The sequence below is a fragment of the Lutzomyia longipalpis genome, chromosome 1 (assembly GCF_024334085.1).
Source record: "Lutzomyia longipalpis isolate SR_M1_2022 chromosome 1, ASM2433408v1".
In the NCBI taxonomy this organism is placed as follows: domain Eukaryota; kingdom Metazoa; phylum Arthropoda; class Insecta; order Diptera; family Psychodidae; genus Lutzomyia; species Lutzomyia longipalpis.
Genome location: NC_074707.1, coordinates 12,738,176 through 12,753,893, shown reverse-complemented (window position 1 = coordinate 12,753,893; position 15,718 = coordinate 12,738,176). Strand labels below are relative to the sequence as shown.

Sequence of the window (15,718 nt, the reverse complement as noted above, 5' to 3'; positions counted from 1 at the left end):
GAGAATAAATTGATTTAATATCCATTTGATGTCTAATACGTTCAAAATGTATAAAGTGAATTCTAAATTAGTTAAAGAAGTGAAAAGTTTTCCTTGCAAGACGATAAAATTCACTTGTTCTGTAATTTAATGACATCAGCTTTCTGTTTTCTTTTGCTTTTTCTTATGATCTTCTGGTGAGTAATTAGGAACTCGATAGAGCTTAAAGGAAAAGTTGTTAAAACTTTTCATCTAATGTTTAACTTTGGACGAATGTTTAGTGAGCTTTTGGTATATTGAGTTGTGGCACTATAAAAGGGAATTGTTCTTTGACGACACGCCACATAGTGCTCTTCATTGTCGTCCGAATTTCTCACTCAAGACACAAAACGTTTAACTTATATTGGAGAAATGGAGTCAAAAATTGTGATAATGTCCACTGTGAAGAGGCATATGGAGTTCTGTGGTGTTGTTATGGGATCAGCAGCAAAGAGATACATCATGGGAACTTTTACAGTGCTCTCATTGACTTTCTTTACAACACCTCAGGTTTTCTTTTCTTTAAATTGAAAAGAAGAGTATTTTTGCATTTTTTTCTTTATGCTTTAGGCAATTTATTATGTCGTCAATGTGGATGATTTGCAAGAATCTACTGCAGCTCTCTCCGTTGTTGCGGTCATGGTAATTACAGCAGCTAAGCTCTACTGGCTTTTTCTCTATACAAGTAAATTGAGGAATCTCTTGGTGGAAATTCAAGATCATGTCAACAAACGTAATATTAACATTCTGTTAAATTTTTAGAGCAAATGCTAAATCCGTTTAAATATTTGAAAAGCTCAGGTGTAAGATGTGGCAAAGGACATCACTATCTTGAAGCGGATCTCCTGGGAAATAGATTTACAAGATCATTTGGAATTTTAGTTTTCATTGCGTCTATCCTTTATTCCCTGAATCCTCCGCTGCAGATCCTTGTGCAATATATGAAGGACACAGGGAAACCCTACATTTATAAGCTTCCTTATCATTTTGCGTAAGTCTCCTTTCATTATTTTCAAATCTCTCAGGATAATTCTTAATTTATACTTCCTTTTAGGCTCGGAGTGGATTATTCAATTTCACCAAATTATGAACTTATTTATACATCAAGTTTCTTATCCTTAATGCCCGTTCTCAATGCAATGGTCTCCGCAAATTGCCTTTTCTTCTGCTTTAGCTTACAAATTGCAGCATGTTTCAAGGATCTCCAAGAAATGGTGGAATCTATCGCGGAGAGAACTCTTTCACAGCAAAAATATTCCATTGAATCAGATGACGGAGCTTCCTTGATAATTCTCGTCAATGCAAATCCTGAGGAGGAAGGAATATTTCACAGAAATATTCGAGAATGTCTGGAGTTTCATGCCACAATTATAAGGTGGATTGATGAGACTGGGGAAGCTCTATCGGGAATAATTGCTTTTGAATTTGCTGGATGTATTTTCTCATTTTGCACTCAGGCTTTTCAGGCTGCCCTGGTAAGGATCCTTCTGGTCTCTCTCTTTAAGCTCATATGTGTCCAGATAAATCAGATTATTTTTTATAGAACATCCAAAGTCCTGAATTTCTCAATAGCGTGGTATTCTTCATGGCTGAAGGAATAGAATTGTTCCTTTTTGCGGCATTTGGAGAGAGAATCGCTACAGAAAGTACGGCTATTGCTGATTCTGCCTTTGGAACTTCGTGGTATAGGTTTCCTCCGAGACATCGGAAATATTTTGGTTTAATGATTCAACGTGCACAGAGACCTTGCTACCTGTCGGCTCTCAATTGGTTGCATTGCTCCCTGGAATCCTACATGAATGTCCTCAAGGCATCATTCTCCATGATGGCTCTCCTGCAGAATCTCAACGAAAAGGGTGGTTTGAGTGCTGAGCAGGAGGCTATCTAATTAAGAATAATAAAAGTTAAGTAGCAACTAAATTTTTGAACTAGTCCAGAAAATAATTACAATTTTAATAATTCAATTAGCGTGCAATTACTCTGTTTTGTTCGATATTTTAAAATGATGGGTGAATAAATATATAATTTCCTTAATTGCAAGGTTGAAAAGTTATGTTGGCTATATAATCGCCTTTCTTCTTAATGAAGCGATTGCAGGAGCGTAATGGCTGATCCCGTGAAATTGAGCACCTGAAAATGACAACGTTAAACATTTAATGAGCCCCAACTTTGCCCTCCATCTGGCAAATTACGCTGGTAAATGTCGCCATATTGCACTTAAATATGCCAAGTCCATTGAATTCAATCGATTTCTGACTTCGGAATAGCATAAATTTCACCCTCTGCCCATCATTCATTGCAAAATCGTACCAATTGAGAAAGTAGAACTCATTGGCCATTTGAGAGCTCTGTAAGACAATAATGCAGTTCAGGTTGATCATGTGGGTGAGTTCAGAAACAATCTGCCACCAGAATAATCCACATTTCTCTCAGTGTTCAAATGAGGCACCAAGCGATTGTTAAGTAGCGGTTGATAGTGGACACAATGAGAAGTCACAATCAATTGCTGATAATTTGCACACACTCGCAGCAAATCTGAATGCAATTACTACCGTTCCTCATCACTGATGATCTCACTGCCACAACTCTTTTGGATGCTATAGTTGATGGAAAATTCCGGAAAAACCGTCCAATGTACGTGATTCTTAAAGAAAAGATGACGGAGGGAGCAGGATTCTGCCGTGTTTTACCTAACAAGGACTCCGAATGGAAAGGATTATTGTCGTCAGGACACTATCAGGGTTACCATAATTGGAACGTTGACAGAGATGAGATTTTGCGTCTTTAACGTAGCCGGAAGTAACCGTAGATTTTGATGCATCGACATGAGGAATTTTGAGGATTTACTCTATTTGGAGGGATGAAACTACAAGGACACACTTTGAATAAATTTTAGTTGGAAATCAGAGCTACAGGTGTCAGCAACGGTGTGTTTAGCATCGGAAGGACTCCCATAAAAGCCTTGAGATTACAACATGGATTACTCTGGAAATCAAGGATACACAAGGACACATAGGGATACACAAGAACACATGAGAATCTTTCAGGATACCCAAGGATCAATAGGAAAACAGATGAAAACGAAGTGAATGAGAGGACTCCTCTAACGCTGCTGGATTCATCGGTTGGATTTATTCAGGACATACAAGGATCATGGAGGTGTCAAACAGGACGCGAAGGGCTCCCTTTTGCTCAGTCGTCTGTACAGGCAGTTTCCAAGAAGTGTTACAATCTACATCTACATCTGATCATGTGGGAGTGCGGGGGGAGGGAAGAAGTGCTCAAAGGGGATGTTTTATAATTACTTGACTCGTGACCAGAGAACTGAACCAGCACATGGTAAATATTTGAACGTTGCATTGTAGCGCGGAGACTACCATTGTTATCATGACGCCTGGCTCATTCAAAGACAGTGAGACGCGGTATATTAAAATGCAGAGGATGAAGAGACTCAGGATAAATTGGTAGAAAAATACCTCGCTGTAGGATTTTTGAAGAAGCCTTGATAAGCTGAGGAAAATGTAAAATTTCTTGAATTAAACACACAAAGCCACAAAAAGAACGAAATTATCTTATTTTGTATCCTTATCAAAATTTTCTCTTGAGATACGAAAGCATTTCTATCGGAAAAAAAGGAATGTAGCTCTTTCCACCTTGAATTATTTTCATACAAAAAAGAATGTTCAAATTCACCCCGACTGACGGTATCGTTTAAAGAACAATTCTTACCTGAGAATATTCTGATGCCTCTTCCAAATGATTCGGAAGGGAAATTGATTCACACAACCTCGTTTGGCATCGTGATGTGTCTGGGAGCTAACAAAGAGTGAGAGGTCAGTGAAAAATTGAGCTATGTAGAGGCACATACCCCAGTAGAAGACATCAATTGCAACATGAGAAATTCCCATGAGCATATGGCAGAAATATTCAAGAAAGGCGAGAATATTCAAATAGATCTGGGATTCTACGGGAAGTCCATAAGCGGTGGCAAATGGATTTCTAAATGGGCGCCAGTGGAGGATGTCAAGAACAGATGGGAATATTATTGATGTAATTGCCACTACTGTTATCGAAGCATAAATTTTACTGATAAGTGAAATATTTCTCTCAATCCTCCTGTAAACGCCCCCTTTATCCATTCCAACCGTCTCATTCGTTCCGCGTAGCATTTGTCGAATTTCTCTGTGTCTCCTGGAAAAGCTCCATGTTTTTCCAATAGTCAGTATATTGTTGCAAATGAATGAGAGAGACTTGATGATGGTAATGATATTATCTCCACGGGAAATCATAAAGGATATCTGTAGAAAATTTTGTCCACGATCATTAAAAATTTAATGGATTTTTATAACCGATAAAAGCAATAATTTTAGATCTCGTGTGAACTCACTTGAGGAATGCAGACAATGCCAATTGAAGACCAAACGAACCATTTAACTGCAGAATAGTATGATGGGGTTAATTTATATGGTGCCACTCCGAGGAGTAAAAGTAGTTTTTGAGAAAATTGCATCACTTTCATCGCGCACAATATTCTATTTCGCTTTTCTCCTGAAAGTCTCTTCAACAATGAGTAAAGAAAAATTATAATGTTTCATTGAAATGTTGGTATTTATATAAGAGATTTCGATAATTAATAAAGCTATTAGCATTTCATTATGAATAGATTACTTAATACTTCCCTCCTTCTATCGCTGAACGCGAATGATATATTTGATTGCATTATAATGAAGGAATATTATTTTATATTAAAGATTTGACAAATGTAATGAATTAAGACGTTAAGTAGCTATACAAAGAACTATAATTCCTACACCAAATGATTTCCTTTAAATTAGATAAGAATCTCTGGAAAGTTATGCTATTATGAATTTTAATTTGTTCCAATTTGCTGTAAAAACATCTCTAAATACTAATTTAATTAATATTTTATTTATTCGCAAAATATAGGGAAAAATAATAAACAGGACTAATAGAAAATAAAATTTGAATATTTTTTCATCTCATGGGGACGATTTATATTTGTCAGAAAATTCCGTTTATGTTTTTAACATAATTAAATACCCTAATTTATAGCGTAGGAGTAAAGGACACAACTCTACCACAACATTGATGGCGTAAATATAAAATTTTTCTTGGAAAATTCATCATTGATGTTGAGTCCGGACGAAAATAAATTTTTCAGTCCATAATAAATATAAAATCTTTCATTTGGGTGGCCCTCATGACTGCATAGGCTCAAACAGAATAACAATGAGCAATTTTAGTGATTTTATGCTGATTAAGTAAATTGCTGCTGAGACAGTTTTATGGTTCTATGTATCCACAAACACCGCGAGTATATAATTTGGAAGATGCGAGAGAGTGAGTGTGAAAATGTAAAACAATAAAAGACAATCTAGTTTGAGCAATTTGAGCCTGTAATTACGAATTCATCAATTTCATTTGCGGCATTGGCAAATGATCAAAAATTAACTCGAAATTGTTAGTGAATGCGAATTATTTGATGTCTAAATGTGTTCCTTAATCTCTTAAACACATGTCTGGCATTTTCGCAATTTTAACACTTTATACACACCATTCTCGCGTGAATGTGGCCAAAAGGTTAATTATTTGAGGATTTGTTATCACTGCAATTAAGACTTGTCATTTGCGAATGCTCATGTTCAACGCTACCACGTAAGAAGAGCGTTGGGAATTTAGAATTAATTGCTCTGCAAAAGTGTAAGTAAAATGTCTTTACATTGTATTTTAAGCTAGACAACTTTTAAACGTAGAAAATATAAGGTTTGAATTTTTTAAATTAATTCCAGAATTTTCAACAATGCAATTTCTCGAAATAACCTCTGGACAATATTAGGGTCAATCCTAGTCGATCCAATGCCACAGATGCCAATTGACATTAATAAATATTACCTATTGGTCCATATTGCCGCATCTGTGCACAGAATTATTAACGAAACATAATTATAATAAATTGTAACAAGTGCATTTTAATGATTTTAATATAAATACTTTTTAGAATTAATTTATTGTGAATTTTATGAAATATGATCAGAAAGTTATATTTAAATTCTTTTTTTTTTTGTTTATTATAAAATACTACGATTTATACTTTTTTACATAAATATTCAGTCAAAATTTACCTATAATGTTTATATTTCAGGTATTAATTGAAGAATTTTTTTTATTTGAATAAATGTTATTTAAATTCAATAACGCATGAGATAAATTAAATTGAGCTTTGTATATTATATTATTTGCAAGTTTGTTCACAAAGTTTTTCTCTAATTCTTTTTTTTTCTTTTTCATTATAATTTTAATGGTAAGATTTCCAAGCAATGTAAAAAAAAATTAAATTAAAACAGAGAGTATGAGCATGATCCATACCAACCTACATGGTATTTCCATTTAGGATCATTTTCAATAATTTTGAAAATGTTTTCCGGTTTCTTTTGAACAAACTGTTGGTTTTTTATAACATATTAAAATGGTGGAATTTCAATTGGAAAATTGGAAACAAACAGAAAAGGCCATAAATAAAAATAATATTCATCAATAAATAATAAATCAAAATATATTGGAGATTTTGCGGCTTAAACGAAACATTTTGATTTTTGGTTGTTCCCAATAATACCGGAGTTTTGCCTGAAGAGAAGAGAAACATTGTGATTGGACTATTACCGCACATCACATACCAAATAGTCATCATCCCTCCATTAATCCGTTTATCATTCAGTACTCTGTGCCGGATGTGGGGTGGATGGGTGGCATCGACTCTACTGAAATATACTGTTTTTATTGATTTACCCTCTCTCGCCACCCTTTTGCTACCCCACCAAAACACATTCATTTCTCAGTGATGTATGTATATGGATATTGGCAACAATATGTAGGGGGTAAATTTGAGTGCGCCATTATATCGAAAATACCAACTAGTGGTATAATTTTTCATTGCAAATTTATTTAAACACTTCCATTGAATTATTTTTTCAGCACACAGTATTTCAAAATTTACACATAGGCACCCTATAATATGTACATAACAAAACAACTATATCCTGAATAAAAAATAAAGTATTTTTTGGATCAATGTAAATATTGTATTTTGGATTTTATTTTAATTAATTGCACACCAGCTATCCATTTGCACTGTGACTACAAAATTATTAAATGGTGGATTAACTACATCTTCTTTATAAATACTAATTTTTAGATTAATTAATCCATCAAACTATCAAATACTCCAAAAATCAGGTCAACTATTCATTATTATTTTAATTTTTTCAATTAAGTTCTTAAATATTGTTCAAAGAAAAACCGAAAAAATAAATAAATAAAAATTAAATTAATTAAAATTATTAAATTAATTATGATTTTATTTATTCTTTAAGAATATTTAGGATCACAAGATTTTATGGGAAATTTTATGAGAAAATTCTTCGGAATATAATGACGAAAAATGCGATAATTTCAGAGTAAGTTAAATTGATTATGTGATTTTTTATGTTGAAAATATTTTCCATTATTATGGAAAAACTGCTTTATGTCCAACTTAATGTATATTAATTGCATTTTAATCATCCTCCAAGAATTTTCACAAGAAATGGATCAATTAGGATATAAAATTTCGGTTTTAAGAGTTTTAAGATTATTATTTTTTTTTATATCTCCCAGACTTATTTGATTAGCAAAAGATTTTGCGATCTTTATAGACGTTTTTAAAATCATAAATCTATACAAAATGACCCCAAACTTTTTTTATGATTTAAATACATCAAAATTTTTAAGTTATCCCAGAATATATTTGACTTTTCACCTGATAAATATACATTTATATTTTCATTTTCAATTTCAATACAAATTGATACATATTCCTATTGTTGTACGAATGTAATTGAAAATCAAGGACAAAAGGATATTAATAAACGTTACCATTAACCGGAAGCCTCATAAGCTAACCCCTCTGGTGTTTATTTGAAAGTGAACTTGGGCTTTTTATTGATTTTGGGAAGATGGATGAGCTACTTATACATACAATGGAAAGGGTACCACACATATGTACATATAAATGAAACTATTAATGCAGAACTAAGGGGAATAGAAGGTATGAATCAAGTTAAAAATAAGGGGTGTGTAGTGTACTATATACGATTGTGTAGCATTTTAACAATGAAATAATTTTAATAATTGATTTTTTTCAATTTTCTATATACATATATCGCTATCTCTCTTCCATTATCCAAATTTTCTATATATTATGTACCAATTTTTTTTAGTGTAGGGACACTCAAGGAGCGGTTTATTTGATAGGAATCAAAAGAACGATGTGAAATAACCCCGAATGATTTATAAAGTGGATAGGACAAAAAATAGTCAGTGTGTGTGTTTATTTGCATTGAGATGAAGACGTGACGATGAAACAGAAGGGTCTCCTTAAGCATAACCCATATGTCTGAAAGCTAAACTCGACACAACATACATACATATAATGTAGATAGAGTTCATTAAATAATTGAGAGTTATTTGCGTGTTATACCAATAAACATTTTGTACCCGGCTATGAACGGAAATGTGTAATAGGATTTAATTTTCAGATTAGACGACAACGATGTACGAAACCCGTTTAGCCGGGGGTGTTTATTGATTATTTAGTTTTGGAAATGACGATTAAAGGCAAATTCATCATTCTGAGTGTGTTGATGGTATATATGCTGCAAATACATTTCCGATACACTCGTGAATGAGTAATTTCGATTTATATTGTTCCATGCCATTTGAGGCTTACCCGGCTTTTATACCTATATCGATGCACATGTGCTGTGCACTCTGGCAATTGCAGCTACATACATATATATCTCATGGCGTTTATAGGCAATATATGAAAATTTTGCTGCACAGATATACAAGATTGCACAATTACGTATTGTTACAGTGGGGTATGCAATTGTAATGATTTATTGAGTAGATTGAGTTGTGATTACTGCATCTGTTTGATGTTGTTGTTGCTGACTCTCACATTGTTATTTGGGGGGAAAAGCGAGTGATAGAATACTTGCTAATTCATCAATTGATGCGCAAGAATATTTTAGCTAACAATATTCCATAATACCAAAAGAGAGAGAGAGAGTGAGAGAGGTGGAATCATTGTTCCGGGCGATAATTTTCCCTCAAATGTCATTCCTAATGTGTGAAAGCACTAAAGAAATATTGCTATGTAGTACATAGAGAACCCCTTTGATGTTCACAAAATATACTACACATTGTATAATCTGTCTTTGTGGCAGCGCATCAACCATCCATTTTAATAATATGATGAATAGAGAAATGTCTCCAGGGCTGGAGGTAGTTTATTTGCCACCTTTTTAGATTTTTATCTAATTGCCCAAGAAAAAAATTATCTTTATTTTATTTCATTATTTTATTTTAATTTTAGCTATTGCATCAAATCATTTTTTAAAGAAATCAAAAAAAAAAACGAATTGGAATTAAAGAATAAAGGCTACTAATTTTTAAAACAAATTAGACACGGTCTTTGATTTTAATTTTAACCTCAGTTCTTTAATAGTTAGACTAGCGTTACCTGAATTTAGTATTTTGAATTCATCCTAGTTGTAAGATATTTTTACTTATTAAATAAGCTTTTAAAAGTCTCTATTCTTATGAATTGTCTACTAAATTAAAGAATATGATGAGCTAAAATATTTTTTTAACGACGTATGTAACATTTATTTTTAAAACAATTAATTAAATGCATCATAAATTTTTTATACATAATCCGCCCCTGAATGGAGTTCATTGCAGACGACAAACCATATAAATAAACAAATCGTGTGCGTGCCTTATTACGAGAGAGCTAAATGGTACCTATCATCATATTGCCGAGTTTGAACCGACATCGTCCTTAAGCCGTATACCATGAGGGTTGTTAAATTACTAAATTGAGACAAGAGTTTACTGAGTGACTTCCCCAATATATATATATAGAACCATAATCGATCAATTTTCGGGGAATGTGTAGAATGATTCAGAAAAGGAGATGCATACACTGTTTCTCCGCTGTTATGTTTTTTTTATGTAAAAAAAAATATATATAGGCGGCTTATAGGTATGTACAGTACAATATCTCTTCTCTGAAAAAAAAAATAATTGAAATAAATATTTGATGTGTAAGAGGGAGGTGTGGCTCGAATGATGCTGGAAGCAATTAAACGTGAAAAACGATACTTTTTGCATTGGGAGTTGGATCTTATGGAGAAATATTAATTAAACATCATCAATTAATGATGGTGGAGTGGATGAAAAAGAGGTAGGCAAAAAGGAACTATAATTGGCACAAAATTTGATGTGATAATTGAGTTTTATGACAACATTGCACATTATATACCTATAAAAGCCATAAAATATACATAAACTCCCCATATAATGAAATGGCAAATGGATTAGCCCTACATCGTTTATCTCATCAATTTATTCTCCCCAGAGCGCACTTCACTCTCCGTCTCTTCAATTAAATAATTTCTACCACTCCCTCCAACTCGCTCATGTAAATGCTCTCGCGCATCTAGCTATCTGCCTCCAACCATGTTCAACCGCAACTTTACACAATATTGAAATCTACTCATTTACTCCTCTTAAGCGGAGCCAATAGAGCTATTCTTGTTCCACTAATGCCCATTTGGAAAATTTGTCGTCACTCCGTGTGCAGCATTTCCACGGAGGACGTCATACATGAACTATGCTGGGTTGATTGTAGCAATTCATATCAAATGGCTACACACTATATGGTGGATACACTTTTAAATAAATTTTCCCTGTGTACGGACTCAATTGCTCTACCATCTCGGCACACATTAAAAGTGGTGCGCACTTGGTGAAAATTGAATAAACTCTCCATTTGATGGATTTATGCGCTCATCCCGTCTGGCAATGTGTTCCCTCTATAAATCTACAGTGCCTACTCTTGGCATACGCAGTAGGAGTTCTGTTAGTGGTTGTACAACCAGCGCCTCTATAGGTGATGTATTTAAGTTGATTTGTCTTACAATTTCCGATTAATCTGTGATTTTTATCGGTTTTTATTGAAGTTCTATAATTTTCTTATTTTAAGGGTTTTAATGAGATTCAGCTTGGATAGTAAATTCTCTAAATTCTACTATAGAAATAGTAGGGGGCTCTCGTGATGTTACAAATCGGTAGGGCAATTTATTTTTTTGGATGGGAACGTATCAGTTTTCCGATGGAGCTGTTCAAATGATATTTTTTCTATTCTAGCTAATCTAGATCATTTAACTATTCTAACAAAAGTACTTTGACATTTCGTAATAATGTCAAAAATTACATGTCAAAAAATTAACAATTATTTTATGATCATCAGCGATTACTGACTAAATTGGTATTGTTTCTCTCTCTCAGGATATATATTCAGCACAGTGTTTTCCCGTTGGGATGCTCTCCTATATCATTGTCAAAAATATATCCTCACAATGCCGAATGATTCATGTATATCTGTCGCAGTCTTGCCACCTATTAACTGGCATTTAATATCTCATTTTATCGCACTCGTGTGTATTGTGTGCGCCGCTGGAAAGCCATTCATAGCATTCATAGCGTGCAGCAGCGGCAGCAGCTAGTTATGTACAAACCTCCCCTGATGATGGCTGTTGCTTGGACTGCTGACTCTTCCTGGCTCTCTCTTGGACTGACTCTGGGCGCTATTTGCGGGATGATGTAGTGGCGGCAAGCACATTTTCTCCTCTCTCATCTGTCTCTGTGTGTGGGATAGAGAGGGAGAAGCAGTCACTTAACTCAATTCAATTTTAGCGTATATACACGCGGGGAATGGTTTTGATGTGAGTGTATCTGTGCGGGAGTCGATTAACTTGGCATGTTTGCTTCTCGAATGAGGCAAATCGTTTCAGTTGTAAATTGACGTTTGAGTTAGTTAGTGTTTTTTGTAACATTATAAACACATTATTTCGGGGCCATTCAAGGTGCATATAGAAGGCGCTTGTGGTAGCTATATGGGAACAATTTATCATATATACACCATTCTGTGCGATTGAAGTGGGTGCATATTGCGCGCGCGCAATATTTTCAAAACGACCGAAACAACAACAACAATTAGGTGAATTATAACTTTACCATTTGGTGGATTGCTATAAGCGATAATGGCATCAACAGCATGAAAAAGGAACATTTTATTTCCACCACATCAGCGAATGCGGTAGGTGGGGGATCACCATTCTCTGCTGTCGTGTGCCGTATTCGCGCGTAAGGGCGGTCGGGTAGAGCAATTTAGGGGTAATTTTTGGGGGAGAAAATGTGAAAGGAGCTCCCGGTGTGTGGAGATGATTTCTCCATTTGAAATGGATAAACTTAATTTTGGGTAAAAGAATCTGTGTGTGTGTGAGTATATGTGATTTGGTGGTAATTAGGCGGACGAAAAGAGAGAAGTGCGGGAGGAAAAAGAGTGTCAGGTTATTTATGATGTGCTAGAGTGAATATTGGATATTAATTGGGGAAACGCATCAGGCAACAGCCGTGCTCGCAGCTCTTTGGCTTTTTGGATTTTATCCACACACTCAATACTTGGTTCATCAGTACATTAAATATGCTGTATATTCCCCAATCATAATGTAAACATAATTTATAAAATGAAACATCTGGAGTGAAATCGTGCTGACTGCTTAAGAGACCACCCTGAGAGTGATGAATCTCTGGCATAGCGTACACATTTTGAGATAAATATCCCAAAAATCAAATTTAAACTAATTTTAAAACACACAAAATCATTCAATGATGAACATTTCTTCTCTACAACATCCACCCTCTCGCACCTGATCCTTTTTTCCTCATATCCTTTTTCCCGCCTCGTATATGCGGTAGTAACGTATTAAAGGGACACTTTCGCGCTGATAAAAAGGTACACAGTGGATGGTCACCCGGGTAATCGGAGCTAATATGCGGGTGGTTGAGAATGCTAATAAACATGGACTTGAGGGAATGAGGAAAAGCTATGAGGAGAATGAAATTCAGTGGAAGTGAAGCTATGAATTTTTATTTTTAGTTTGTGACAATTTCTCAAGCATTGAGTATCACAAATCAGAAAAATTAAAACAGTCTCACTCTTGTGGTGTTTGATGTCTTCTTCGGGGGAGTTTTATGAGTGCCGTCGGTAGATACATCATATGGATAATTTGTCACATCAGCACCCAAAGAGGAGAACATTAATTGCGTTGCCCATTGTGTTAAATTCAAGTGAGAACGTTATTTTTTTCTCGTCACAAAATATCAATTAATTGGAGTGATTGGTGATCGGGTATAAAACACTGTTGAATACAACTGGCAGCAGTGTCGTCCTCAATTTTCCTAATTGATTGGATCAATAGCAGAATAGGAGCAGCAGCAGTGCACAAAAAAGAGCGAGTCCTGCCCTCGCGATATAATCAGTGTGTATATAGAATTAAATGGTGGAAACATTTACATCGGCATGTAAAGTGTTTTATCCAGCAGTGCTCTTTTCTGTGTGCCGACAGGGTGAGAGGACAACGCTGGAATGGGCGATGCGTGATAATGGATTTATAACAATGGCGCTCATACAGTTTGCTGTTGACGGCAATTAAGGATTCACGCTATCACAAGAGAAGGTAAGTGAAGCACATTGTTGGATTTTTCACCCCTCCCCATACCCACCCACACAAATATATAGATATTTTATTATATTATATATTTTTTTAATTTTTAAACCTTTTTGTTTTTGGCATACGATACCCATTGTTGGACTAACCACCATTGAACTAATTTTAATTAAAATTGCACATCAGATAATATTACGATTGAAAAGTATAATGTGTGTATGATATCAGAATAAGGGAAAATGTGCAATTGCCATGAATATGAAATGTGATCCAGTTGTGCTATTTCTGCAACGAAAGCAATTAAGTGCTTCGCTTCCACCAGCAGGGTTTAATTTCGCATGGACTCAGGATTTGTCTGAATTAATTATTTCACAATGATATATTGATGAAATGCGCGATATGAGATTTAATAAAAATAAATGACATTTTTATGGTTTTTAATTACCAATTGTTTATTAATATAAAATTGTAATTAATTTTTAAGTTAAACTCTTTTAAATGTCATATTATGAAATACATAATTACCTATAATAACAAATATTATATATAGTAGGTAATTATTTTATTTTCTCTACATTGTTTATTTTTTTTATCAAAACGATTATAGTATTTTGATTTATTTAAACTTTCTTTATTTCTCTTTATCAAAAATAGTAGTAAAAAGGTTTAAATCCAATTCGTATAATAAGAATTTTGCCTTAAGGAAAAGATACTCTCAAAATTTTCAATGAGGAAATTCTATCTCTTCTAGCGCTTCTGGCATACGAGATACATAAGATAGACTTATTTTATAAACTGCTTTAGTCTTAAACTTAAATTGTCTAATCTTTAAAGTTTTCATTTTATTTTTTTCAAAATATTTGGTAATTGAAATTTCCAATTAAAATAGGTACAATAACAATAATTTTTCCAGGATAAAATGATGTACAAAAAATCATAATTTGATCCTTTATGGAGAGACTTTTGGTAACAAAGAATATGCGTTTATTTTTCCGTCTCCATGTTACTGTCATCCTTTTATTGTCACTGTAAATGTAATATTGGAAGCACACAAGTCCATCTCGTAGAATATGTATTTGCCAAGGAGTTTTCTTATATGGCCCTATTATGTTGTTATATAATGTACTAGAGGGGAACCCTCAGCTCTTCTTCAAACCCTCGTATTTTTCTCGTTTATCAGTTCACTTTTCTTCTATTCGAGCGATTTGAAATGAATGTTAAATCGATCTGTCTTCACTCCCACCCTACATGATTCGGGCCTACTATATATTTTCCTGCTATATTTATATTATTATTAGGGCTGGAGTTACATCATTATTTACTCTATATTCCATAGTGACGACGGAGAAATATGTGGAGTGATAAATGTGTATCTAGATATACATATAAATGTTCTTTCCTGTGGTGCCATTTCATGCAATTAAACACCGTTTAAACATACTTTATATACCTACATACAAATTTATAACAATGTGAGGAATATTCTGCTATTAAGTACTCACTTCGTAAACAGCAAAATCTTATTCATCAAATTACATTTATATGCTTTTGTTGTTATTATTTGACAAATGCTTACCTCAACGAAAATTCTCCTATGCGAACAGCATAATATATTCACATATTCACCCTCGGTTGCAGGTAATAACTTCGTCAATTTATATTTTGCGCCTCTTCTTTTGCTTTTCATCGTGCTTCGCAATTGGGAGCAACATTTTGCCCATTCTCATTATTTAATATGCTTCCATTGTAGACCCCAATTTATCCATAGAGAAATATCCCACAGTTTAACACAAAGTCGTATGTCAAGAAATGGATACGTTAGGTATATATATGTATGTATGTACATTATATTTCGAACCCCTCTCGTTTTAATCTACTCGCTCGGCAAATAATAGACTTTCAGTCCAACCCCAGTGCTCATCTCATGAATGGGTCCGGAATATTTAGAAAGGAATATTTTTACATCCACTTTTGTAATGATTAATTAAAATCATGTAAATTACCAACAGTTGGTTGGTCAATTGTGCTTCTCGGATCATCTTGACCACTTTAAACTGGAGCAC

General features: G+C 34.0%; 2 protein-coding genes across 8 annotated transcripts in view; both read left to right on the top strand.

The window, feature by feature from the left end:
- The first annotated feature begins 159 nt into the window (after positions 1 to 159).
- On the top strand, positions 160 to 2,289 carry LOC129790004 (odorant receptor 9a-like). Its single transcript, XM_055827157.1, has 4 exons — positions 160 to 751; positions 820 to 1,009; positions 1,073 to 1,493; positions 1,562 to 2,289. The coding sequence occupies exons 1-4, from the start codon at positions 658 to 660 to the stop codon at positions 1,904 to 1,906; spliced, it is 1,050 nt and encodes a 349-aa protein (XP_055683132.1). The 5' UTR covers positions 160 to 657; the 3' UTR covers positions 1,907 to 2,289.
- Positions 2,290 to 11,844: 9,555 nt separating this feature from the next.
- LOC129789278 (homeobox protein DTH-1) overlaps positions 11,845 to 15,718 on the top strand; it is a 57,078-nt gene continuing 53,204 nt past the window's right edge. The window contains exons 1-2 of one of the 7 annotated variants that reach the window (XM_055825995.1): positions 11,845 to 12,008; positions 13,085 to 13,664. The gene's annotated coding sequence lies outside the window, so the exon portion shown is untranslated. Of the gene's footprint in view, positions 13,665 to 15,718 lie in introns of all 7 variants that reach the window. The other 6 variants (XM_055825956.1, XM_055825946.1, XM_055825936.1 and 3 more) reach the window with 6 other exon arrangements.